Raw genomic sequence first — 27,244 nt, forward strand, 5'->3', positions numbered from 1 at the left:
TTTTTTTGGGTTTTTTTTTTTTGTTTGTTTATCTTTAAGTAAAACCTTATTTGAGAGCCCTACCCATAGTCTGAAGATCAGGAAAATTCATTGGCTGGTTTCTTCTCCCCCCACGTCTTGATTTCTGTGCCACGCTTCAAAAAACCCAAATGCATCACCTTGGATCGCACGTCAGAACCCTGCAAGAAGGAGCCAAGGGGCTCCATCTGGGACGTGAAGCGGGCTAGCCCCGCTCATCGCTGGCACAGGACGCGCTTCCCCACTGAGCAGGAGGAAAATAAACTCACAGGGATCAGCGGTGATGATCTAGAAGAGACCCACACTAAGACTCTGGCTGTCGACATTGGATTTAAATTATCAGGAGCTGGGTCCTGCCAAGCCGCTGGCCCTGCTCCGCTTGCGTCCAACTGGGAAGGAGACAGTGGTCAACGCTTTGGCAGGCGTGTAGCTCAGAAAAGCAGAACTCTAAGCATCAGGGAAAAGGAAATATTAGAGAAACCTGTTGGGGAGCACAGTGCGGTGAGCAGCCGTTGGGCGTGTGGGGAGTTGTGCAGCTGGGCTTTTCCTTGGGAAAGCTGCAGCAAGACACGACTTTCTCGGTCTCGCAGAAATATGAGCACGACTTTGCTCAGAGATGCAAGTGGGGAGCAATCTTTGCTGCTTCTCCCGGGGATTTGGGGGATTTCGGTGCAATTGTCATGCAGCAGCACAAAGAAGCTCCTGAATAACTTCAAAAATTGTGTGGACTGAAGGATGAGTGGTGCTCGGGGAGGATGAGTGGGTCCAGGAGGCTGCTGTGGTCACAGGGTTGCTGTTGGAGAAGGCTCAGTCTTGTTTTCCCGAGCATCGGGGATTGATGGACCAGGGCTTGGCTCAGTGCATCTGCTCTAACGTTAAGTAGGCACAGAAATTAAAGGTAGGAAGGGCAAACTGAGTGTGACAGTCCCCTCGGCTGCTTTGGTCCAGTGTAGATGCTGTAGATGTTCCACAGCAATTTCCCAGAAGAGGCCACGAAGATGCTGGGGGGGCTGGAGCAGCTCCCCTGGGGGGCCGGGCTGAGAGAGTTGGGGGGGTTCAGCCTGGAGAAGAGAAGGCTCCGGGGAGCCCTTCGAGCGGCCTCCCAGGGCTTAAAGGGGGGACAGGAATGGGGGGGGGGGACTCTGGGTCAGGGGGTGGGGGTAGGATGGGGGGGGGACGGTTTTAAGCTGAAAGAGAGTAGGTTTAGGTTATATATAAGGCAGAAATTGTTCCCTGTGCGGGGGGTGAGGCGCTGGCCCAGGGTGCCCAGAGCAGCTGTGGGTGCCCCCTCCCTGGAAGGGTTCAAGGCCAGGTTGGACGGGGCTGGGAGCCCCCTGGGCTGGGGGAAGGGGGCCCTGCCCGGGGCAGGGGGGGGCACTGGATGATCCTGAATGTCCCTTCCCACCCAAACCAGTCTGTGATTCCATGAAATTAGGCTGATGTGAGCTGGACAAGGGCTGGCAGTGCCCACCTCCGCAGCAGCAGGCACCCCATAGCAGCACCCCAACATCCCCCAGCCTGCATGCCAGCGGTGGGGTAACTGCAAAGCTTGCTTTTGTTCCTTGTGTCAATCCCTGCTTTGTAATCTGGCCCATTTGTCAGGTAAAACAGGAGAAGGAGCAAAAGGTCACGGGCTTGATTTACCAGGAGCCTTAAAGTTATTAACGCTTCTCAGCCTTCCAGTTGGAAATTTTCTTTGCCCTCAGCTGCTTGTCACTGCGCTGCCAGAGATAAAGCCCCGTGGTGTCAGGGCTAATGCAGGGCCAACGACAGATCAAAGGAGCCTGTGTCGGGGTGGGTTTCCAAAACCTCCTTCAGAAAGGAGAGGTTGCACCTTGCTGGTGTGCACGGTGCAGGGGCACCGGCACTTCAGCTGAAAGCCAAACCCCCAGCTATCTGACAAAGGACGTGAACATGTTACAAGAGCTTCCAGTCTGATTTAGTTAAAGTCATGAGAAGGTTGGGGTGTGTGTGTGTGTGTGTGTTTTGGGTGTTTGATTTGTTTTTTATCCCTCATTGCAGGACTTTGGTCCCTTTCCCTGTGTGTACTGAATGTGCAAAACTCCAGCGTTGTTTGGCTGCACGGGTTAGTGCTGATGCCACAGGCAGCTCTGACCTGTGCTGGACCAGCCCCTCTAAGAGGAGAGGTTCAAGGATGTAGGTTTAGCACACGTTAATCTCCCTTCCTTACCAGCACCTGCACAAAAAGGCCTAAAATGTTGATATTTTGGTATATATTAGTATGTCAGTGCCTGTGAGCAGTGCACGGATGATCACGCATAAGGGAGAAGAGGGTTGGGAAGGAGACTGGGTGATGAGGGCTCTAGGTGATTTTCTTTTTCATAGAGCATTTTGCAAATCTCTCTTTAAATTCTACTCTCCAGCTCCACCGAAGTTGATGATATGATTAGAAAATCTACAAATCTGCTGCTGACCCGAACACTGAGCAACTGTTTACAGAACGTCATCAAGAGGAAAAACGTTGGGCTGACGGAGGTAGGACACAGCTTCGAGGAGACCCATTTCTAGGGCAGGGTGACAGAAGGGGGTTTGGTCCCTTGGAGCTCCTTACAGCACCTTTAGAGATGCTGGTTTGGAGCATTATTGTAAAATATTAAGATAGAGAACAATAATGGAACCACAGAGCATTGCTGTACAAAGAAAGAAACACCTAATACTGCAGGAAAGAGGAAGCTTTTTTTGCTGTTGCTGTTAGAATTGCCCCTCTTTTGAATTTGCAGAGAATTATATATCTGAATTAAAGTGAATTAAAGTAAGAGGACTTCAAGGAGTGGCGGAGAAGAGCCAGGGGGGAGCTAGGAGAGGGTGGGCGAGTAGTTCCCATCTGTAGCTGTTTGAGGAGGTTTCAGCACATTGCTACAGTACGAACTCTATATTGGTATTTTTCTTTTTACAATTGATACTTTTTTGTGCACAAAGTCAGATTTCTGAAAAGTTTAATGCTCCTAAATCACGGCTGTTTGGGAGCGTGTATGGTACCCAAAGAAGTTTGGACACCTTAGTGGGATGTCTGTGTGCTGTTATTAAATGAATAGCTATTAATACAGCTGCAGCTGTTTAATTGTGCTGTAGAAACGTGTCCTGTTCTCTGGACACTCTGAACACCCTATGGAGGTGAGTTTGGGGGAGTTTAGTGCATTTACAGCAGCACGTATTTATTTACACAGGATGCTTCCTCAGCCCTTTATCTCCCAGTCTGGAATCTCTCTGCTCCCCGGGGGCAAATTCCTCCTCCCTCCTGCTTCTCTCAAGGCTCCCTCCACAAAGAGGAGTGTAACACTATCCCTGCTGCGCTATCCACCCCCCCCCCCCCAAATGATCTTTTTGCTGCTGTTGCAAACGGTCCCGCAGTGTGATGGAGCGCAGGAAGGGCAAACCGAGTGCGGCAGTCCCCTCAGCCGCTCTTCCCCAGTTTGAGACGGTGTAGGTGTTCCTTGGCATCCTCCACGTCGAGTGAAGGGGATGCCTTTCTTTGGGCCGAGAGCGACTTCTTTGGAGCTAAAGAGGATTTTAGCGAGGAAAGCCGGCGTAACAAACTTGAGTTTAAAATAAAGGTGGTGTATGTCCAGAGACTGGTGTTCATCTCCGAACGTCTTCTCTCATTCTCACCCTCTCGTTACTTACCACTTACCAAGGTACAACCAGCTCTCTCTTGGGGTTCTCTCTACCATCAGCTTTTTCTGATTTGGTTGAAGAAAAACTACTTTGAGCATCTTTGTCCCCTGCTGCCTCTGTTCTTTGTGTAACTGCTGACCTGTTTGTCCAAATGGAAGCATGCGGCATTTTTCTTCTGAGTTTCTCAAATTCTTTCCGCTTAAGAAGAGACATTGATGTGACCATGTGGAGCACAGGAATTAAAGAGCATGTTAAAGAGTCCCAGATCATATGCAAGCATAGTCCTGGTATCAAAAGTGGTTGCAAAAGATACTTAAATACTTTACATACCCATCTCTTCCCAGATTCAATTTTTGCACCAAGCAACACCATCCATTTCTGGGCTCTCCAGTGTCATCTCCCAAGCAGTGGACAAGATAATGCTAATCCATGTACCAACCTTCCCAGTCTCTTATCTTATTTAATTTGTTTTTCACTCCTGTTTTTTGGGACTACCTCTTAGCAGTGGATGTTGAAGTTTGTTACAAAGGCAGCTCCAAATAATCCTGGTGTTTTGAGTAACCCTGATTCCCCTTAACAACAGAGAGGGAAAAGATGCTACTATTTTTTTTCATTTGAATACCCCAATGAGAAGGTCTTACCCCTCCAAATTCAGGAGAAGATCAGAACTCGAAGGAGCCAGAGAGGGAGCAGGAAAGCTCATAACAAGTGGTGGAGGAGAACCAAATCAACCTGGGCCTTCAAGTTTGATAGCTGATCTGGATGAGTAAGTTGTGATGATCAGAGAAGAGGTTTAGGAGGAATTTTCCACAGTTGGAAATTCAATCCAATATTTAGTTAACTTGAAACTGTAGGAAAATATATCACGATCATGATGTCAGGGCTATCTGACACAGGGAAATGCAAATGGTGCTTGTTTGAAGGCAGAAATTATGAACAAGATTAATCCAAGGAATTCAGAAATAAGAAGTCCTCCTAGTTACCCGTGTAAATACATTTTACAGACCAAGTACAAAACAAGTGGAGTTCAGGTAGATAATAAGTTCATTTCTTAAAAACAGAAACCTGATTGAAATAGAGGTGTTGGCTGGAAGGGACCTCTGGGGGTATCCAGCCTGACCTCCCACTGGAGGTGGGATTGTTGCTCACTTGGATCATGTTAACCGTGACTTTCTCTACCTGACTTTTAATTCTCCGAAACAAAGGTCCCACAGCTCCTCTGGGCACCCTGTTCCAGTTCTGCACTACCTTCCTAGTGACTCTTTTCCTTCCTAATATCCGAGCTGAATGTCCCAAACTGTGACCATTGCTGTTTCTCAAGTCATCTGGCACTAGTAAGAGCTGGGCTCCGTAATCTTTGTAGGGTTACTTCAGTATTTCTGTGCCTGCAACACTCAAATCGCTGATTAATCCATCTCATTCAGAAGATTTGCAAGTGTTTCAAAATAATTTCGTTAGAGGAGGTGACTTCAGACTGCCACACCATACTCCAGCAGTGAAATTATGGCAATCCAGAGTGTTATAATGCCTTCTGTGTCTGTAAGAGAACTGTTTCTCCAAGCTAGATGATATTCAGAAAGGTTTTGTTATAGTTTATGTTGCACCTTGAAAATATTCACAGCAGTCTGCTCAGAAAAAAAGGTATCTGCTTAAGGAATTAACGTTGCTTCCAAGTCAGTGATCCTGAAGTGGAAGCCTGGATTGGTTTGCTCTGGGTTGTAAATGTTTGTGTTGATTGACCTCAGCACTGGCTTTTGCTCTGTAGTTGCCTTTAATGTCCCGAAATAATGCCACGTGAAGGCAGCTGAGAAGAGAGCATTAAGAAAATTGCAGATAATGGTGGGTATGATAACCGAAAAGATACCAGGGTGAGATCTGCTGTTCAGCCACACCACCCTCAGAAAAGTAAAACCTTGTGGTTTCTTTGTTAAATGCCTTAGTATGGTGTTGTTCGGTGTCACTCAAGATATGGGTTATTTAGGGTTCATTAGCAGACCTATATACTTGTGATTTGACATGGCATTTTTTTTTTGTAAGCCTGTTGTATTTGAACTGCGCTGAAATAAGCACTGACTGACAGCTGAATGTAGGGAAGTCATTAAAAAAAATAATCTTTTGTGGTATTAGTGGCTGTCATGGGAAATGCTTTTCCCCCCAAATTATCTTTTATTTAAGTTTCTGATGTTGTTAAAGGAGGAGAGCCTTTGAGCATGTAGCAAAGCTTAGTATGTTTGTACAGCGTCAGCTTTTCGTGCCAGAAGTTCTTACAAATTGGCATCCATTAACCTGGCACGTCCCTGGCTTCAGGAGCACGATGGCTGAATCCCTTTTTTGCCTTTGCAGCTTGTACAGATTATTATAAATACGACCCACTTGGAGAAATCCTGCAAGTTCCTAGAGGAATTCATAACCAATATCACTAATGTACTTCCAGAAACTGTCCACACTACGAAACTCTATGGGACCACAACCTTCAAGGTGAGAAGGCTGGTAGATCCACCTCCGGGGAGTTGCTGTTGATGTTTGGTTGGAGAGTATCTGCTTTCAGAGCGCGTGTGGGGATGTGGGGAGCTAAGCTGAGCTGAAGGGTAATTTTGGCATATCCTGGGAAGCTTATGCCATCAGACTAGCTTTTGGGTTTGTCCTTCAGAGTGTTACTTCTGTCGAGATCATGAGCCTTTGTAGCCCTAATTCACAGGCTGTAACTGCAGCATTTATTATCTAAAGGATTAAGCAGCTTTCAGACAAAAGCCTGAGTTTTTGTTTTGTTTTTTTTTTAATGAATTTTCATTTTGCTGTTTGAGCACCATACAGTGTTACACACATCTGGCCACGAAGGCAAGCTCTCCTCTTTCACCCAAGAGGAGAATAGATTTTCAGAACTTACATTTCTGTATCTTTCCACTCCTTTTAGCATTATCCCCTAAAAATCAGGGCTGACAGAAACTGCTAGACTTCCCAGTCTTCAAATCTTTAAATCACAACCCGGGAGTGTCCACCCAGATACTTTATACGAAATCTTAAGGTCATAATTGAGTCAACTGTGGGGTGTCTGAATTGTGTCAGACATGAGGGAACAGGACGTGAGAACTTGAGCAACTGTAGGGAATTGGTTAGGTGAGGTTTGCCCTCGGGATAACTCAGCAGGAGACTTAGGCCCCGTGTCCCCAGGCAAGTCCTTTTGTTGTCCCCTCTGGCGTCACCTACCTATTTGGCCTAAAGGTGAGTTTTCCCACCCTTAGTCTGGCAGGGAGGCTCCTCTGGGGCCCTCCTGCAACCCCCATACCTCCACACAGATTGGTGGGTCTCAACCTTTTCCCGTGTGGGACGTTGCACTCCCATCTCTCCTGCACTGGATTTGTCCTCCCGGTCCCCAGGTTGCATCAGAAGCAGCCATCGGCTTGATCTTGCCTACCGCCGACCCGGTGGCACACGTCCCACCGGCCTGAGCTAACCCGAGGCTGGAGCAGCCATGTAGTGGCCTACAGGCATTTTGTCTTGGGCTACCTGGAGGTCTAAAGGTTGGGTCAATCTCAGGCCCCGTTACCTGTGCAGGGTGTGGGGACTCCATCCCACGTAACGTCGTCTTGTTTCGCAGGACGCCCGCCATGCCGCCGAGGAGGAGATTTACACGAACCTGAACCAGAAGATCGACCAGTTCCTGCAGCTGGCAGACTACGACTGGATGGCCATGGAGCCGGGCAGCAAGGCCAGCGACTACCTTGTAGATCTCATTGGCTTTCTACGCAGCACTTTTGCTGTGTTCACCCACCTCCCGGTAAGCCACCCCCACCGATTCGCTCTCTTCTTTCAGTCCGGGGAGCACCCGGGCATCCGATGGTGTCGTGGAAACTAACGGTTGCTTAGGCTTTATGGAGTGTGATGGAAATGGGGCCTTGGACTGTCAAGTGGTATGAAATAACTACTCTATTTTTAAAATAAGCTGTTCTATGTGTTACCAGAAGTCGGGCTTCAGTGAGGGTCTCCCCAAGTGTTTGCAAGTCTACTTACACGCGAATGGGTGAAACATCACAGTCCACCGTGTAGAAGTAGGATCATAATTCACTAGCCACGTGTATTTTAGATATGTTAACTTTCAGCTTAATGGACGTTCAAGATTTTTTTCAAGAGATCCCAGTATAAGGGTGTCTATTATTTGAACTGCAGATACATTTCCAAATGTTTGTCAAGTCACTGGATGCCTTACATCAAAATACTGCTCTGCTGGAAGGCAGCATATGTTTCTTTCTTCTCTCTGCTGTCTAAAATATGCCTGTGTTTATGCTGTTATTGCGATCAAAAAATGTATTTTATGTTGTTTTTTGCAGTTGGCTGAGTAGTGTCCCGTTGAATAGGAAAAATATAATCATCAGGGAGTTTCGTTTTTGCTCATACAGCTTTTTTTCCTTTCAATAAGATTTGTTCTGTGCTGTCTGGATAGATACTTATGAGTATCTTCAATCAGCAGGTATTTTGAAATAGCAAATCCACTGAACACTATGTTTGTCCTAAAAGCAACTTCAGATCTTTCTTCTTTCCTGGACTGTTATTTATTTGTTGTTGCTGGGTGCCCGGGATTATAGCACACCAGCACACACTGGGCATCTTTCATGAGCTTGGATATAAACAGGAAGAAAAGACTAATAATATACAATGGCAGTTTCCTTCACTCCATTCGGCTTGTTTATGCCGCTGCGTTTGCTCTACTGGAAGGATGTTCAAGCCCTCCCGAGCCATTTTAGGAGGTGTTACAGCCCCCAAACTGTGCAGCCTTCTGCATGGCTCATGTCTTTGGCCTTCTATGTCACAGCAGGGTGGAAATGAGGGCTGCTTTGCTGTGGCTGGAGAAGCCACCACAAGAGAAATGCAGGTGGCTTTCCCAATCCTCTGTACCTGGAGGTCTTGTTGGGGAGAAGGTGCTTTCTTGGCTCTGTTATCACTGGAACAAAATGCTAAAGAAAGCGTTGCCTCTTGTGGAAAGAGGTGGGAAGGGCTTTCATCCACCTTCTCGTTCAGGCCAGGTTTATTGTCAAAATGTCCCTGAGCAGTGTGGCTGGTGGTCATGCGAGCAGGCACACGGGGCAGGTGCCTTCTGGAGTCAGGAGGTGCTTGGAGGTGGCAGGATTCCTCAACTGCTGGATTTCTCCTTGAAAAAGGAGATGTGGCTGCACAGGGGTTGTTTATCACCTGGAGACCGCTTCCACTAATCATACTGGGAGTACTTATGCAAGCAAGTAATGGAATTTGACAGGTAGATTGGTCTCTGCACCAGAGCATGAAGCATGGCTAGCAGGAGAGATGAGGATGGGGAGAGATGCCCACAATGATTTATGAGGTGCACCCGAGTGATTTATCTTCCTTAAATATTAATGTTTCCTTTCTGAGTGAGTCAAAATTGTTTTGGAGACTGGGAGGACAGCTAATTTGGCCTAAAAAGGACCAAGACAGATCGAAGGAGCCTTTTCTCTTCCAGACCTGGATTAGAAAGGACCCAACTGAGGAGAAGGCCGTTTGCATTTGCAGCGTGGCACCTTATCTTCAAAGCATCGCATGGCACTGATCCTCCAGCAGCCTGGTGAGACAGAGGAGGCCAGGCAGTCAGGTGCTGCAATCTGATTTGGGAAGCTGTAGATCTGGCTCAATGGTCTGGGGCTTTTTTATATCTATATATTGGAGTTTCTTCCTTTAGAGGAAAGCTATGAAGACAGTGTCACTGAGCACTGCTGACGGGTCCCCGCGTACCCTTGCACGAAATGGTGGGTGAGAGCAAGTCAGGAAGAGTAAAGGTACATCTAAAAGGCACCCAGCTCCTTTGGTGTCTATGCTGGTTTGTTCTGGTAGAGTTCAAGGGCCTTTTTCCAGTGGTTTATTAAAAAGCACATTAAATTTTCTGCACTTTGCTAGATGAAATGTCAGAGATAAGGTGTATAGAAGGCCACATCTCTCTAAAGCAATGCAGAAAATTGATGGGGATGTTTGTGAAAGCACCAAAAATGTGACATGAGCTTCATTTGTGAAAGGAAAGAGAGAGAGAGGTTCGAGGGGGAAAGGAACTGTGTCCAAAAAGGGCGAATTATAACCAAAAGAGGATATTGCAGCATTGCTAGTGGCAAGGTAGAGCTGTTTCTATACTGCTGGTCCGAATCCAGCCCAGATCATTAGCACTACAACATTATGATCTAGGAGGAGTTGCCCTGTTTGAAAGCGAGTTTGCAGCTTGGCCCAGCTATCAAATGTAGGATTTCCACACTGCCAATAGCTTGCGAAGAAAAGCGAGTGTCTGGGCACCATCATTTGAGGGGCATCCTTGGATGCATCTTCTCATTCCTAAAACTGGACTCTGTGCAACACCGTCCCTTCCTCTCCTCATGTCCTTTCCTGGTTTGGAAATGCCCCTGTCTTCCCGAGCTGAAAATCCGGTGCCTTTGTGTTGAATTTAAACAGTTTTAAAAAGTGAAAAGTGTTCTCCTAGCATTTGAACTTGCAGCAGTTTTTTAGAAGAAAAGAGTGGCAGTCTCAGGAGATGACTAAGTGGCAGGAGCTGAGCTACTCACCTGCCTTTTTGTCACTACGGTAATTACACCAAGAAAAACCTTCACCTGCTGATCAAAGAAACTCAGCCTGGGCATGTCGGCGGTTACCGCGCTAAAATTACACCAACAAAAAGCTCTGTCCTGTAATAGAATGGAGCCGAAAGTCCTGAGCCTGCAAAAATGCAGGCGGCTCCTTAACGTGACGGGTGTGAGTAATCCCCTTGTCTCGGATGGGGCTGCTCGTCTGCAGGAAACTTTTCTGGGGTCAAGGCTCCAGCTCGCCGCAAGGCAGGTCAGGTGGCCTTGAAGGGTCCAGTTGACTCAAGTCAACATTTTGGTGAGGGGGTGAAGAGGAGCGGGGATGCTGAGCGAGCTAAAAGGTGACTCTGAGTCAAGATTGGGGCATTAAATTTTGTCTTTCCCTTTCTTGGATACAGGGGGCTGAATTTTTTCTGTGTTTATTGGGGGGAATCCCGGAATGGTCGAGGTTGGAAGGGACCTCTGGATGCCATAGAATTGTTTGGGTTGGAAGGGATCTTTAAAAGTCACCTCGTGCAATGCCCCGGCGATGAGCAGGGACATCTTCAACTAAATCAGGATGCTCAGAGCCCCGTCCAACCTGACCTGGAATGTTTCCAGGGATGGGGCATCTACCACCTCTCCGGGCAACAAAGTCATCAGGTCCAACCCCCCCGAAAATAACCCAGACCGAAGCTAGTCCTGGCTTGTAGAGCGGCATAAAGAATCTTCACTTTCTCTGGTGTCCAAACAGGGATTACAAGCCCTAATTTTTCCCTTAGAACATTAGAGAAGACATTGTGGGAGATGATGGAAACCGCTTGATATTAGGAGTCCCTGGAAGCGATTTGCTTTTCGCAGCTTTGCTTCAGGACGCTGAGCCCCCCGTCTGCGAAGGGCACGCTGGTGGGTACAGCGTGTGCCGGGGAGGGGGGAGGAAAAGGTCATGGTGAAGTTTAACGGGGTTTTGGTGCATACCACTGCTGCCTGAAATTTTCATGGTGGTTTAGAGCCACAATTTGAAAATGCTCCGCTAAGTGCCCAAAATGTCTCAAAGCAAATAACATGCTGGTGGAAATCAAAGCATAATTAACATTTGGCTTGAAGGCTGCCCTCTTCCTGCGTTAACCAGGGAGAGTCGGTTAGTGCTGCTGGTGAGCTTATTAACATGGGATGCTCGGGCCTCCTTTAAAAGAAAATACTTTTTTTTTTTTCTTAAGGAAAAAAAAATACTTAAAAAAAAGAAGTACTTTAGGAAAAAAAAAAAAAAAAAGGTGGTTTCTGGTTTTCAGCAAGTAAAGGGCCATGGCCTCAAAAATTAACATTTCCAGCATAATACTTTTAAAAGAATGACTGAAAAAGCCTTTTGTCTTTGATGGCTGATTGTTGTTTTTATTCCTTGTTAGACAAGTTAATGTAAATCGCATTGACAGGGCTACTCCAAACACACTGATTTGTTGACATTAAGCTTCTCAAAGATGGAGGGTTGTGTCAACACCTACAGTGAACTGTCAGGTTAACAAAGCAAGGATGTTTTCTTGGGGGAGGGGAGCAGAGTTGGGGGAAAAGGGGGGGGGGGGGTGTTTTGTTTTTATTTTAAGTTTCCTTTAATCCTCTGTTAGTCTTGTATCTTGATAACCTCCTTTGGAAGGTAATCAGGGCAGGTCAAGAGGTGATGCTGACCCGGGAAGGGGAAGCAATCTTTCAGCGATCGAACAAACTCTAACCTCTGCCGTCTTGAGCAGTTCAGCGTGAACTCTCTGCAAAGGGGGTTTGGGGTTGTTTTTTAGTTGCTTTTTTTTTTTTTTTTTTTTCCCTTTTGTGCTTATTTTTGCCAGATGGCAGGCACAGATTTCAGCTGGAACCGCACGAATGCCGTGGCCGCTCTGCCTGCAACGTTTTTGCCTTATTCACCGTATTGGCATCTCCTCCTGGTTGCAAATGAATGAGCTGGCCACGGCAGCTCTTGCTTCGTTAGAAAGAGCTTTGGGAGTGTTTATTTTCTTTTTCAAGAGAACGATTACCTATGTTTTTATTTTAAAAAAGCCAAATCCCTCTGTAATATTTTAAAAGGCAAGGCACTGTGCATGGAAGTAAAGTGCCTTGAGCTTTGCACCAACCACAGCCTCAACCATGTCGTGAGGGACCCAACTGGAAAGTAACCATCGTGAAAACATCATGTGAACACCAAAAACACCTTCTTTAGATTTGCAAGAGTCCTGTCTGTGCTTAGATAACGTCCCTTTGCCCTCGGAAGAGCTGAGCAAGTTTGGCTTGAGCTGATCCTTGCTGCCCCTCCCTCGGGTTTGACATCCATCACCTCCATCTCACAGCTGGGAAAGCGGAGAGCACATGGATGTTGACTTGCGGAGCACACTTAATAGCAATAAAACTGGTCTTGTGGTACTTGTGATCTCCTCCTCATCCTCCTTAGGCCAGGTTCAAGGAACCCATATTTTCCTTTTTTTGAATGCTCTGCCAGCTGCCGAGCAGCCGGGGCCTCGGTTGGAGCGTTGATGGGTTGTAGGCACCTACGGGCGATGGCCGACGTGTACCTCTCTGCCTTTCTCGCTGTTGCTTTGCTCTCTTCTGCATTTGACTTTAAACTCCCTGTGTTGTCCTCTGTAGGGGGATGTAGATGTCCACTCTACAATGTCGGTGAGTACAAGACTGCGTGTCATGCGCGTTTGGTCTGCTCTGCTTGCACCTCAAATGTTAGAGGGCGAGTTGAACCAGAGAAGGTCCTTAGTCTCAGAAGGGAGGAAAGGAAAAGACCGAGTGGAGGTTTAAATCAAGAGGATAAATTAGAGACCGGGGGAAAGGGTTTCCTTCCACACGGGTTGCTCACAAGCATGCTGTTGCAGTAGCAATGCTAAATTGTTGCTTTTAGAGCAGGTCGCGTTTAACCGGCTCCTTTTATCCCCCATGCATCCTTAAATGTGTGGGGAATTAAGGGAAATTCCTGTTATTAGGGAAAGCATAATGGGATCTTCAACCTCTGCTTGAAAGAGAAAAGATCTTCGTAAAATCCCGCCCCCCCCCCCCCCCCCCCCCCCCCCCCGTGCTCCCTGTATTTTGTTCAGACAAATCCCCTGTGGGGGATTTCAGCCTGACGTTCCTCCTGGTCTAAGTGCTCCGACCTGGGGCTTGGACCTTTAGGCCTTCCCTCTGGCTAGAGTAGTAGAATAGTATTTTATCCAGAAAATAGTGTGGGTTCTTGACGTTTACTATCTCCCTGTTTGGATTAGGGCAATTAGCACAAAGAAAGCGAAGGAGACCTTTTGGACCTGCCTTCTGGTTCAACGAACCCCTCTCAGTGTTGTCATTTCTGCTTGTTTCATGTGCGGGAGAAAAAGCAGCGGCATTTCTGCGGATAGATCGCAAACAAAGTGCTCTCGAGTGACCTTGTTTCCTCTATCCCCATGTCTGCAAGCCACGGCACGCGTGAGCAAAGCGTGCAGCGTTTTTGTTTTTTTTTTTTTTTTTCGTTTTTTTGGGTTTTTTGTTTTTTTTTTTTTTTTTTTTCTGGGGGTGCAGCCCTGCTCGACGCGGTTGTGCGGTGTGAGATGCGGCCGGCGCGGAGGCATGGGCTCTACCCCAGCTTCTGCTTTTCTGCCTTTAACCCCTGCTCTTCATTTTAATGCTGAGCTGCCATGGTAGTATTGATATTTCATGCCGCGGTTGGATGCTTGTAACCCTTTTCCTGGAAACTGAGCATAGCTAAGCCTTGAGTATTTGCAGGCGCTGGGCACCTGGGGGTTTCTAAGTCAACATCGAGGTCTCAAATCAACGCCAGCTTCTGGAAAGAAAGAGCCTTGTTAAAACAATTTGAGGCCAGCTTCCATCAAAGCTGTGGCTCGGGTGCTGGCGGGGCTGCGGGAGCGGGCAGGGATGCTTCGGGCATCCCCCCACGGCCGCGGGTTTCCAGGGGCGGTGTTGAATGTCGACCGTCTTACGTGGTGTCCTTAGGGCGTACCCTAAGAGGGGCAGATGCAGCAACTGGCATTGCCTCTGGCTTTTCAAGACTTTCAACCATTTAGAAGCCAGATGTATTTATTTCTTTAATTGAATCCAGTGCCTAGACAGCTATGGAGTCAGCTTCCTATGGAGAGGGGTGCATTAGTTTCATTAAGGTAAATCAATGAAAAATAAAACCTGGAGGTCCCCTGGAAAGGGTCAGGAATGGAGTAATCCCTTTATATGGTGGGACTTTGCTAGCCTGCTCTTAGTTGGTTTTCTTTTTAACTGCAACAGATTCTAATTTTCCTTTTAACCCCTCTAATTTTCTGTTCTCTAGGTAGTTTGTATTAATTGGTGGAAATAAATCACTAATCTGTCTGTCTAAAAGAGATTGAAAAATAAAAATCTGATTGCACAAAATAGCAGGACAAAGAGGTAATTGTAATAGAGTTTAAAATGTCCGGTGGGAAGTAGTTGTGGCTAATACTGGAAGCTTCTTGGTGTTGTAGATACAGACACACTTTAAAAAAAAAAAAAAAGCCCGTTGCCTGGGATGCAGACAGGGACAGGGCAGGAGCAGCATCCAAAATCCTCCCTGTATGGTCCTCGGGGGGCTTCCTCTGCTCTCCAGAGGCGATCTGAGTCTCTTGGGGGGTTGCTGGGGGCCAGCTTGCCCTGAAGGTTGGGCAAAAATGCCGTTAAAACTAGGGTGCCTTGGTGGGGAGAGGATGGGCCAGTGACTGGGGCAGCGCCTGCATGGCTGTGTGGTCCCGTGCTGCCCGCCTTGCTGCGCTCCGGTGGCTGGGCATTACTTTCCCGGTCTTCTCAAGTGTCTCCAAAATCCCAAATACTTCCCAAAATGAAGGGGTCGAAACAAGAACTAATGGTTGCTTTAAAGCAAGGAGCAAACCATTCAAATACAGTGGATTTGGCTTTGTTGGCTGGGGAGAGGGCTGACCTCTGATTAACCCAGGAGCGCTAGTTAACTCGAATCCGGGTAAGCCAAGTTATCTTGTAATTACATGGTTTCTTGTCTGCTTTCAGCACTTTGAAAATTAATTGAAGCTAAAATGCCCAGTCCCATAAATCCTTTAAACCAGGGTGTGCACGCTTCCCTAGGTATTGCTTCCCTTTGTGTAGTCACCTTGGCATGTTTGGCTTTGATTTTTATTTTACAAACTTAGATTTCTAAAGCTATTTTATGCTTACTTTTGCATGCACGTACATACACAAAGAATCAGATGTGTGGTACGGGGAATTTGGCAGCTGAAAATCCATCCTCAGCCTAAGGAATTCAAACATGCCTGCTGCTTCCTGCACCAGAGCCCCGGCGTGTACCTTCCAAAAACCCTAACAGAAGTTGAAGTATGGCTTGTTTTTCGTTGTTTTTTTTTTTTTTTTTTTTTTTTTTTTTTTTTTTTTTCCCCCCTTTAGGCTCAAATTTAAGCAAAACAATAGACTTTACAGTTTTACGCTCTCCTCTTATTTCATCCACTGGCAACCTGAAATCATGTAAGGCTCTTCTTGGGTTGCGAACGTGCAAAGGAACGTCAGTGCACACCACATCTGTTTCCAAAGCCCCCAGCTATCTTCCTTAACCTACTCATAGGAGACCCACGTGCCTTAGAGGAGCCCATCCTACAAGTTCAATCTTGTCCTTTGGGGTCCCCGTGCAGGATTCCCTTGAGTTGAGGTTGCACGGAGAAGCGTTGGGAGCTCACGCCCATCGTTCGGAGCCCATTGCCGCGTAAGCGCGGTCGAGTGCTGTTGGTGTGGTTGAAGTGGCTGCAATTCAGGACGCGTCGTTTTGAGACCATCATAGGGGGGGTCTTTACACAGAGGTATCTCCTCCCTGAATCTTGCAGCCTGGGTCGGATGTAAGAGCAAGAAGAGCATTTGAAAGTGCGGGTCCTTATAGATTTCTCATGATCGCCGTGGTCTTTCTTCCTTGTGTTTCATGAATGGCAATAAATAAGGAGAGCCCTATGGGTTAATTAAAAAACAAGGTAACGGTAATTTCTACAGCTATCACCATCCATCTTTTTCTTCCCTCCGTTTTTCTGCTATACCATGTGAATATTGAAAAAAGGAAATTTAATGTAAGATTCAGATTTTGAAAGAATGGAAAACGAGCTGAAGTTTCATACTCTGCTTGTGTTGGTCACTCAATAATTATCTCTGCTTGGAAAAGAAAAAATCTCCCAAATTGGGCGCTGATGGCTCATGGAGTGGAAATGGAGTGGGTGGTGTTTTTTTTTTTTTTGTTGTTTGTTTGTTTTGAGCTCATCCTTTTTTTCCAGTCTGTTCAACATCTGGGCCTTAAGTCATGTATGAGCTGCGTTTCCAACGGGCGGCCGTACGTCACGGCAACATGCCGACCCTTCCTTCGGCATCTCGGCAAGCAGAAATCTGCGTAAATGTGGAGTCTGGAGCATCCTTGCGTGTGCGAAGGGTGAGAAAACCTGGGTGTCAGTGTGCCGGAGGGCTCTGCCACGAGGGTGAGCGCTGCGTGCTGTGCTCCAAGCCTCAAGATCTTTCCCCTTTTATTTATAACATCAAATCATAATTATAAAATTATACGGCAGAGATGAAGCAATTCAGTTCACGCTCTTTAAGTCTTCCTACTGCCATAATTGGCAGATGCTTTGCCCGGATAAATCAGCAGAGAGAAGCGTGGTTCTAGCTCTTCATACGTTAGAGAAAAAATAAAAATAAAAAAATCTGTATTTAATCAACTTTTTGTTTCCAAAATGGCAGCTGCTTTGTATTTAATGGAAAATCAGGCTCTTCCCAATGGAAAGAATGCTATTCCCAAAGCGAATACAAAAGAAAATAAAAGCCACAAAAGAGGAGGATGAAATACATTTTTTTTTTTTTTTTTTTTTTTTTTTTTTCCTTCTCCTTCGTTCCAGTTGTGGAGCCGTGCGCTCCGATCAGGGCCGGGCCACGGCTCTGGTTTGCGTCGCGTAAATCCGAAAGTCTCAACCCGTGGACACAGGGACCGGGAGAGAACCTCGCTCCGCGTTAGGAGGCACAAACAGGACCGAGAAGAATTAGGGCTATTTCATGCTTCTTGTGTGCCTATAGAGACCTGTGAAATGCAGGTTATTTATAGGTTTAATTCCTTTGCAGGCTGAGATGCCTCTGCTGTTGGAGCACCACGTTTTTTCCTTGACATCTCCTGTTGCAGGGTCTTGGTGTCTTTTTGAGGGGTGAATGATCTTTGTGGAGATCCAAGTGGGGAGCATGGGAGGAAGAGAAAATTGAGGAGCGTCAAGCCCGTGCCTTGTCCAAGCCCAACCAGCGGGTCTGTGGGTCACCATCCTCTCCCTGGGCTTGCAGTGAATCTACACCACCATCCTTTCCGGGTCTGCTGCTCCTGTTTGCTCGCACTGTTGGCTCTGAAATGCATTTAAATGGCAAAAAATAACAACGTAATGCTGGGTGGAGGCTGCCAAGCTGCCACCGTGGCAAGTCAAACACCCCAGGTTCGTCCACTTTGGTTTAGGGTTCCCTCCTGTCGCCGGGTCAGGGATTTTGAGTCATGCCACGGAGATACCTTCTGGGGGGAAGGAGAAGTGGTCTGAGCTGTCGTGACGTGCTCTGCCCACGTATTTTGGTTTGTTTATTTTTTTTTTTTTTTTTGCGTGGGTTTTGGTCGCTGCTGGCCCGCGCCTCGCGCCGCCGTTTCACAGCGCAAGGCGGCGGCGCAGGCATCGGCGGTGCGGCTTGTAACAGGGCGGGGTGTTTAGAGAGCAGGGAGATGGGACTTGTTAATCTCTTACTGTTTGAAAAAGAGAGTCACGTGAAAAAAAGCAGGAGGCAGCAGATTTGGAACGGGGGTTTGATGCCACGGGCTGAACCTCCGGCCTGGTGGGAGAGCCAGGATCAGATGGTTACATGATTAATGAGAGCGTCTGCAGTTAAATCAAGTGGCTAGCAAGGATAAAGCAAGTAGTTCCTAGTGTTTCTCAGAGGCTAATGCTGCCATAGGCCTGACCTGGAGAGGTAGGAGTGTTTTCCCACCCGGGGTCTGTGTGAAAGTCCTTGTGCAGATATCGGAAGCATCTTAGGAAACTGGACAGCAACTGGATGCTCCAACGCAGGCGCCCCACATTTTGGGAGAGCCAGGCTCTGCACGCTACTGACGCCATGCTATAGACTTTAAAAAAATCAGTTAATTAAAAATATCCTGCCATGCATTTGGATGGTGTGCAAGGAGAAAGGCGCAGATCTTAGAATCCTCTATTTCCATGTTGTTTTTTGCATATGTGCATATGCAAAAAAAATACCCAGCTGCAAAAAAAAAAACCCCAAACCTACAGTAGCTTCCCAGCTTTGCTGCAAACTACTGAACTTCTACAAAAGACTCTGCCCGGTTGTGTTTGTGTGTGCCTCCAAAAGGCTTCAAAGAAACGGTCCCGTGCTCAGTTGTAACAGCTGCCTCCCGAGGTACTTCCCTTCTCCACCCCCTGCCCTTCCTTCTGTTTATTTATTTTCCTATTAAAAAAAAAAAAAAAAAAAAGAAAAGGATGTCTCTTGTTGACTCTGACAGCATAAAGTGAGGGAAAAATCATGCGTTCCTGGCATGCTCTTATCCGGGATCCTCTTATATCCTGGATCCCACGATTACATGTGGTTACAAAATCCTTCAGTTGTGCTTTTGCTGTTGGGTGTATTTGCTCCTGCTTGTAAGCAAGTAGCTGCAGTCTGTGGTGCCAAGACCGCTTGATGCCTATGTATGAAAAACCTTGCCACGGAGCTGGTTACTCTGCAAATTAAGTGTCATTTGGTGAAAGACCAAAAAAAAAACCCAAAGAAAAAGTAATCAGAATAAACTAACGTTATTAAAAAAAGGCCAAGCACTTTCAGATCTGTCTGTGGGAGCTGGTTGTGACCGTCACCTCGATGTCATTTCTGCTGTGTTGCTCTGTACGAAAGCCTTGAGTCTCCCACCAGCTTCAGCCAAAATAGCCTCCAGCTGTTGACCTTGGGCATCTTTGACACAGCCAAGCTGTTACGTTTTTTCCTCTTTTATTGGAATGTGAAGGGTTTTATATCGGGCTTCAGTGGTTGGCGTAACTGGCCGGTTTATTTTTTGTGTGGTGAGGAGAATTGCTGTATTTGCTTTTTTTTCCCCTTTTCTTTTTTATTTGTCTGGTTGCCTCTAAGCTTCTGTTGGGAGGTCAGCTTTGCCATGTGTTTGTCTTGCTGCCGTATCTGTGACAGCTTTTCCCTTTAATGCTCAAAATAGAATATAAGTGGTAAATGTTTACTTCTGAAAATGACACCCCGTCGATTTTTTTTTTAAATACCTCTGGAAGACAGCCACTTAAACATGGGCTTGCGCTCAGCTTTTGCATGAGTTTGAAAGCAATCCCGCTTCAGTCAGAGAACGGTGGCCTTCCAGGTTGGTTGGAGCAACTGCTCTTTTCGCTCCTCAGATGCTCTCAGCTTTCCTCATGAGTGGGTCTTTGCATGAGACAGATTTCACTCAAAATGGTGTGACTTGGCACTGCTTCAAGGTATTGCTCTTCATAGGTTTACTGTAGTGAACCTGAGATATTTCAGTGGTGGAAGGCTGTCTCTTGAACCAAGGTATGGCGTGAGAGGGATGGTCAAAGTCATCAGAAGACCAAAATCCCAATTTCACTCAGAAAAGGCTACAACAGCACCCTGGTGGTGATAATCTGTTTAAATCTGGTGATTTGCTAACGGCAACGAAGCTTCCGCTGTGGCTGACTACAACCTGCTCTGGTCCCAGCCCCAGTAATCGGGTGTAGAGGGGAGGGGAGCAACGCTTGGTGCTCATCCTGCACAGAATGTCCATCCTCCTCCTAAACCAGAAACCCGTCGTTCGCCGGGACGCTTCTGGCATGCCATGAGGAGGAAGAGGCCCTTCTTTTTCTTGGTAAACCCAGGCCCAGATGCCTGTCCCATTCACTGCAAGTAGCAAGATGGGTTTTGTAGCTGTTGGAAAGGAGGGTGTTGACGTGAAGGCAATGCCGTTGACTGGTCCAGTAGGTTCCAGCTGTGCATTGAATCTGAAATACCTTCCTCAAAGAAATGTGTGCAGTCATTGTCTCTCCTTTCATAAATTCGGGCATCAGGAAACCTTTACTTTTGTAACTGCCCAGTAATCTGAAGACCTGATGGGTATCCAAGGCTGGGGAGCATCCCATGGGTCCAAGGCTAAGGAGCATCTGGTGGGTCCATGGCTGGGGGTGGTCCAAGGCTGGGGAGGGTCCGTTTCCCCAACAGGCACTGCCCTGCTCAGGAGCCCTGGTCTGCAAACATTGCTCATCGCCAACCTTTTCTTGTTGGCTGGATAGTTTCTTCTTCTTTTCCTTGGCGAGTTTGAACGCCACGTGAATGTCATCTTGTAGCTTGGTGCCAGCTGCCTTTTTCCGAGTCCGTAAGTCAACACACTGGCTTCAGTGTGTAGCTCCTGGGGTGACTTCATGGAGCCAGAGATCAAACACGGAGCTTGACAGTGGCTGAAATCAGTAAGTGGCACATCGGTCACCTCTCGCGTCCCATCGAACGCAAAGTGGCAGGGCTCAGCCCGTAGCACATTCCTTGCTGGAAACCAGGAACAGTTCTCCTGTCCTCTTTCCATAACACAAACAATTTGGGAAGGAAAAAGTGATTTATTCTACGTAAGAGTGCTGCAAAGCCAAGTAAAGAGAATTAATTCATTAAGAGTTGCTCTCTTGATACCTGATGTGAGGCTAATACTCTTAGGAATGGATTTGATTTTCTGGGACACGTGGAGTTGTCTGACCGTGGAGCACTTTATGAGTCTAATCATCTTCTGGACAAAGACGCTGCATTGATTCTCCTTTTATATTAAACATAAAGCTTATTAGAAAAATCCACTTTTTTTTTTTTTTTTTTTTTTTGCTACTCTCTACTGTTTCCAGTGATTTGATGCTTGTGCTGTTGTGTTTTAACTCCATATGGCTGCTTCCCTTCTCATGCCTCAATCCAGGCTTGGTTTATCTGTGAAATCTTGCAGTTCTTGAGATCAGCACCGTGGCAAATGTTTTCTCTACCTTTGCCTCAAACTCAGGCCTTGGTCAACACAGAGAAGTCTTCTTGACCACCTGTTTTACTCAGGGCTCTCACTTGTTGCCCCTGAGGCTCTTTGTCCTCAATATGCTCACTTTTAATTGCAAGGTATTGAGTGCAGATACACAGCTTTTTTTTTTTTTTGTAAAAAAAAAAAAAAAAAAAACCAACCAAATAACCAAACCAAACCCCCAAATCCAACTGAAAACTCCCACAAAATTGAGAATGGATTTCTGGGCAATTAATGAGAGGTTTATTTGTTTTTTTAAGTAAACCTCTTAAAAACAGCAAAGTACTCATACATTTGTTTTGACTGTTTGGGAAGTGTTAATGTATGTGGGTAATGGTTTGGGGGGGGGGGGGGGTTGGCATCTTCAGGGACTGCAGAACATTTTTTTTTTTAAAAGGCAGTAAAAACATGCATCAGGGTGGTGTTAAGAACGTGGCAAATCAGGATGGCATGGGCCAGCCAGGAGACTCTCATCTCAAGAGGTAGCAGAGCTGATTTACTGGTTTTGCCCATGGTTTAGTGAAATTTGGGGTTCCAGTGCTGTGGGCAGCAAAGGTGGGGCAGGAGGAGATCACACCTTGGGGTCTGTAGGGTCTGGAGTCTTCATCCATGACTGCACAGAAAGCATCCACTGGGATTATTCTTGGTTCTATGCAACCAAAAAATTGCTCGTTATTACAGCATCACGTTTCCATCTTCTGCAAAGTATCCCACCGGTATTGCATTATGAATTGGGGAAGTCAGCAAATTCAGTGTTGAAATTACTGGGACAACTTGTGGTTGTTTACAGAGGAGTGGACATTTAATATTGAGGAATTCCAATTTTTTGGCCCGCTTTTCTGTGTTATGAAGTCCATGGGCTTGCATGTCTAAATATACTTAATCACGTCAATCCCAACGCTTGTTGCCGATTAAAAAGAAATTCTGTTGGTAGCAAAAAAAATAAAAATAATTGGAAACTCTGAGGCCATTTGAAACCTGTCAGGCTGTGTTTTTCATGGAAATGCAGCGTTAATTCTTTGGCGAGTTGGTGGGAGCATTCTCGGTGCTACAATAGGACTTTTGTTTGCATTTCAGTGGCCACGCTGCGCCTAGTTTTGGCCAAGTGAAAAGCAGGAGGCACCAGCAGGTTCCTCCTCACCAAAGCCAGAGGTTCTCCTGCAGCGTGGTGGGGTGGTGCCCCTTGGACAACCTGCTTGGGTTTCTTCTGGGACCATCTCGTGCCACCGCCGCGGCTCTGGCAGCAGTAGGTGTGTGCCGAGGAGCTCCCTCTCCCCCCGCCGCGAGGTGGGTAGTGGCAGCGTATTCCTGATTGCACATTAAGATTAATGGGTATTTATTTTAACAACCATGCCGTTTCAGTAGCTTTTAATGAGCCCTTTGATAGCAAGTTCCTTAATTAACAAGGCAGGCTTTCGGCGTTTCCTTTCCCTAATTGTTAACATATTTGCCATTTTCAAACAAATGCGCTACCGTGAGCAGTGCCGGCTCCGTAGCCTCCGTGCTGACCTCCCTCGCGGTGGCTGCCTGTCCTCCTGGGAACCCAGAGGCTTCCATCTGCTTCCCAAGGATGAAATGCAGATGAAAAAAGATGATTTCATGGCTGATTGACTTGGTAGGGTCCACGGGGTGTGGCCCGTGGCGATGTGCTCAGGTGGGTGCCCCTTGGTTGTGTCTTTGGGAGAGCCTCAGGGATTTGGCTCGGCCCTTTCACTGGTTGGCATGGCCACAAGGAACCTCTCTAGATGTCCTACCCGTGTGCCCAGAGGAAGCCTTGGTGGGACAGGGAGGGCAGCATCACCTTGAGAGGTTTAATGGAAACCCCAACTGCGGACTCCGGCTGCAGAGAGGTTTCATCGAAGGCCACGGACAGAGGGATTCACTGCCAGAAACGTGGTTACAAACTGATTTGACCTACGAAACAAAACCCCGTGGCTTTTGCTCTGATAATACACTCAGAATTGCTTCAGTTCACTGAACCTTGGACCAAGCTGGAGCTCGATGGGGGTGGCCGAGCAGGTGCTTGGGTGTCTTGGCTGTTGAGCTCTGTCAACTTTTACCCGTGACCCCTGTTCTTCCCAATGCAAATCCAGTTCATTTTTAATGAGGTCTGCAAAGGTCTTAAATGGATGAGTGACAGCTATAGAGATGTTCCTGGAACTGCTCGGTGAAATTTTAAGCTCTTCAGTTTTCTGTCAAGTTGGTACATGATCTATTAGTGACTTTAAAGAGTTTTTTCATCCCCTTCTTTGCAGACAGCTCAGGTCATGGTTGCGTTCTTCATCCTTTGCCTTCCCCTCCAGATCGCACTTTGCATTTTAGATAAATTGTTCCTGAGCTGGAGGGACCAGAGTGTTCAGGCAGGTAAAGGGTTTCTGAAATAGGGGCAGGGACTGAGCTGGTTTGGAGCCGCATCAGGGAGCGGGATCAGGACGTAACCCTGCGATTTCTCAGGGCGCTGGCAAGGAGAGAGCCTTTGGGAGTGTCACCGGTTCCACCATGCGCTTGCAAAAATCATCCAGGTAATTAGCATGAGGTCTGAGCCGTCCCGGCTGAGCGCGGCGGCTCCTCTGAACCGCGGGGTTTTCTAGGAGCAGCGACGTCTAGGGTTGACATCTCGGAGGCATCCCGCTCCATCTCCCACGCCAAGGCACATGTCCCGACACCGCTGCCGTGGGTGGTGCAGTTAATGGTTTCAGGAAGAGGGGTGAGGCTGGTGGAAAACACGTCTGTCACAGGCTCGGCGTGTCGGTGTGCTGGGCGGGCGGCCCAGGGCGAGCGGGGGCTCTTCCTCCCAGCGCTGCAGGAAAGCTCAAAAATGAACCAGGGGGGAGGGAAAAAAAAAAAAAAAAAAACCACAACATTATGAAGCGAACCTCCATCGTAAATAAGTGGCAAAGAACCAAGATGGGCACACTCTGGTACGGGGATGTGCTTGATATCTGCCGGTGTGAATACAACCACGCCAAGTGTGGATACGACCCACCTCTGCTTGCAGCAGCAGCTTATTAGCAGTGATATGTCAGTGTCCTCACGCTGTTTTTTCTCCTGTCAAGGGTAGCTGCTTATCAAGCAGATACTGCACTGTGTTTCTGGGGAAATGGTCTAAAATTGATGTTCGTAAGCCACTGCTGATCTTATGAAGAGCTGCTGTAAGTGGGCATCTGTTGCGCTAAGTGTAGGGGTGAGGCAGAAAAAGGATTAGGTTCAGTCTTATTTATAAGGTTAGGTTCAATCTTATTTATAAGGCTGGGTTCAGTCTTTATAAGAGTGAAAAATATAAATTCTGGAAGAGTTTTAAATCTTGGTGCCCAGGGAATGAGGTGCTGGTCATCCCTGGTAGTACCTTCTTGTCTCTAGCCAGACATATCGCGCAATGATTTAAACCTCTGTGACATCTCCAAACCCTCTAATGGTAAATAGAAGGAAAAATGGATTAAAGCTTAAAAGGCAGAAAAAAATACCTGTGTATACTTTTGTCTTTCATCTGGTAATATTGGATCTAAACTGTCAGGCATCTGTATGTTCTTAAACATAAGATGAAAGACCGAGTCTTTTTTAAAAGCAGAATGGTTTCTAGGTGCTTAAACCTTAAGAATAACAGAAATAAAAGGTCGGGTTCTCAGCTGACAGGAGGAGATTCCGCTTCAGAGTTTTCAAGGACGCAGTGCACATTTGCACCCCAAAAAAATTTTTGGCCTGGCCAAATCCAGTGTGAAAAAGGAAGGAGGAGGGAAGGCTGAGCCAGAAGCTGCTCCTGGGCTTGTTGGTTGGATCCCCTTTCCCACCACTGCAACGAGCTGCGGCAGAAGACACTCGCAAAGAACGCCCTGAAGTACCACTTCCACGCCGCTTTCACGGCGAAGACTCAGCAGAGTTGTTGTGCTGTCAAGCCCTGATGATTAAATTACTTTTTTTTTTTTTTATCCCTTCTTCCTCGCGTTTGGCTTATTAACTTGACATTTCATCTCAATTATTTGCTCTTCTTCACGCCCTCCCGGTGTCGCTTGTCATTCACTCTTTATTTGGGCAAGTCTGGCTGGCCGGAGGAATGCGCGCAGGGGGCAAGCGTGTTTGCTGTGCTTGTTGTAGGCGCAGGTAACCCTTTAGGTACCTCCGTGTGTGCTGATCCGACCCTTGCTTGGTGGGCAAGAAGGTTATTCCTCTTAACTTTTTGTCAGCGGGGCAGAAAACCTTCCGGGGGGGGGAGTTTCCTTTGGACTTCACCTGGGGTTGAGCGTCTCCAAGGCTCCTCCAAGAGTTGCAGGAGCTACTCGTTGGATTTCCTCATGCTCTGCCAAGAAGGGTAAGGAGCCTTGTCCCCCGTGCCCAGCACGGGTGACGGGTCCCAGGGCATGGCTGCAGAGCTTTACTCTCTCATCCTCTGCCTCCATCTGGGTCTTCTGCTCCATAACACATCAGAACTACTCGGTCATAGCAAAAACTCAAGTGTCTGTTGGAAGTAATGAAGAAAAATCGCAGTCGGGTAGCGGCGCGCTTCCCACTGCGGCCGGGGATGAGGAATTGGCACAAGCGGCGTTTTAAATAACCGAACGTGTCAGAAGGGCACAAGTAAATGATGAAAAGGAGAAAAAAACAAAAAAAAAAACAAAAAAAACCCCAGAGCTTCGCTAAACTTTATGGTTGCCATGCTTCATCTTAATTTTAGTGAAGGTGTTTGTTTGGAGGTGAGTAATGAAGGCTCCCGGAGCCTGGGAGCAGCAGTGAACGGTGGAGATGAAATACCCTGCCCCATAATGCATGGGTCTGCTCTTTTTTCTTTTTTCTTTTTTTTTTTTTAATAAAAAATATTTTTCTTTTTCCCCCCTGCTGAAGATGAACATGGCCTGAAGATCCCAAACAACTCTGTAAAGTAAAACCACTTCCCAGTACATGCGTCCAACATTTGCTCATCTTTCTGTGCTGCGGTAATGAAACTTGTGATACTTAGCTTGAAACACCACGTAAACCCCTCGCTTTAATCCCAGTTTAAATGTAATTTGTAAAGTGCTTGTAAGAATCTGTGAGATCTCCTAAGCCACTCCTTGTTTTCAAGAAAGCGTGTTAAAATCTTTTGTCTGCATTTGAAAACATAATCTCCTGTTGAGGCTGTTTTCAGGGTAGCACCATTATCCAGAAATATTATTGTGGGGTTACACATGCAGACGTGTAGCGTCAGCCAGTGGATTTCTGCGAGTCTATGCCAAAGGACTTCCCCATTTTTATGGCTTTAATACATGTTACACCCCCGTGCAAATCTTATCTGCCAAACCTTATCTACCCAAATCTTACCTGCCACAGATTTTGGATGGCACACAGCAATATTTGAGGAACGGGGGTGGGGGGGAAATCTTTTGCGCATTTGGAAACGAGGGAGAAATTGGGGTAAGTTGAAAAATAAATGCTCCCACATGTTCAGCGCCCCTAAATGATGCTTGGGTTTAGTTCAGTGGGAGCGTGGCACCTCTGACCTGTGAGACCTGCTGCTGTGATGCAAAATAAATTCACTAAGAATTAAAAAAAACCCTCAGCTTTTTAAGCGTCATAGGCAGGAGATGGTCTGTTTAATGGCCTTTGGGTGCTTTGGTTTTCCTTCTACGCTTCTTGTCAGTCAACTTGGATTTTCTGAAGCGCATTGCTAAATGCAGAGTCCCAGCTCAGGACCAGGCTCCTACAAGGCAGGGCATCGTTATTCCACGGGACAAGCCAGCCAGCACCTGGGTGGGGACATCTGTGTTGCTCTTGGAAAGGTCTTCTCCTCCTCTGTCCCCTCGTGGCGTCTCAAGAGGATCCAAGAGTCTTTTATGGACGATCTTGATTTCTTCACGGCCCTGCTCATTAGCTTCCCTCTCTTCTGATGGTGGTTCTCCTGGTAGCCGATGCTTCAGCCAGGTCTGGGCGGGGGTGCTCGACCTCAGTGACCTGCTGATGGCCTTTCGCAGGAGATGGAGCTTTCTGAGCACCCGTCTCCCTTTCTCCTGTTCCACAGCCCATCCCT

At 47.0% G+C, this 27,244-nt stretch overlaps 1 protein-coding gene across 1 annotated transcript in view; it reads left to right on the forward strand.

The window, feature by feature from the left end:
* EXOC6B (exocyst complex component 6B) overlaps window positions 1-27,244 on the forward strand; it is a 310,684-nt gene that overhangs the window by 196,615 nt on the left and 86,825 nt on the right. Inside the window, 3 exon segments of the mRNA XM_033007046.2 lie at window positions 2,403-2,514; window positions 5,998-6,132; window positions 7,253-7,432. Coding sequence (XP_032862937.2) covers window positions 2,403-2,514; window positions 5,998-6,132; window positions 7,253-7,432 — 427 coding nt within the window.

The sequence above is a fragment of the Tyto alba genome, unplaced genomic scaffold, assembly GCF_018691265.1.
Source record: "Tyto alba isolate M040663 unplaced genomic scaffold, T.alba_DEE_v4.0 Super-Scaffold_6, whole genome shotgun sequence".
NCBI classification, from domain to species: Eukaryota; Metazoa; Chordata; class Aves; order Strigiformes; family Tytonidae; genus Tyto; species Tyto alba.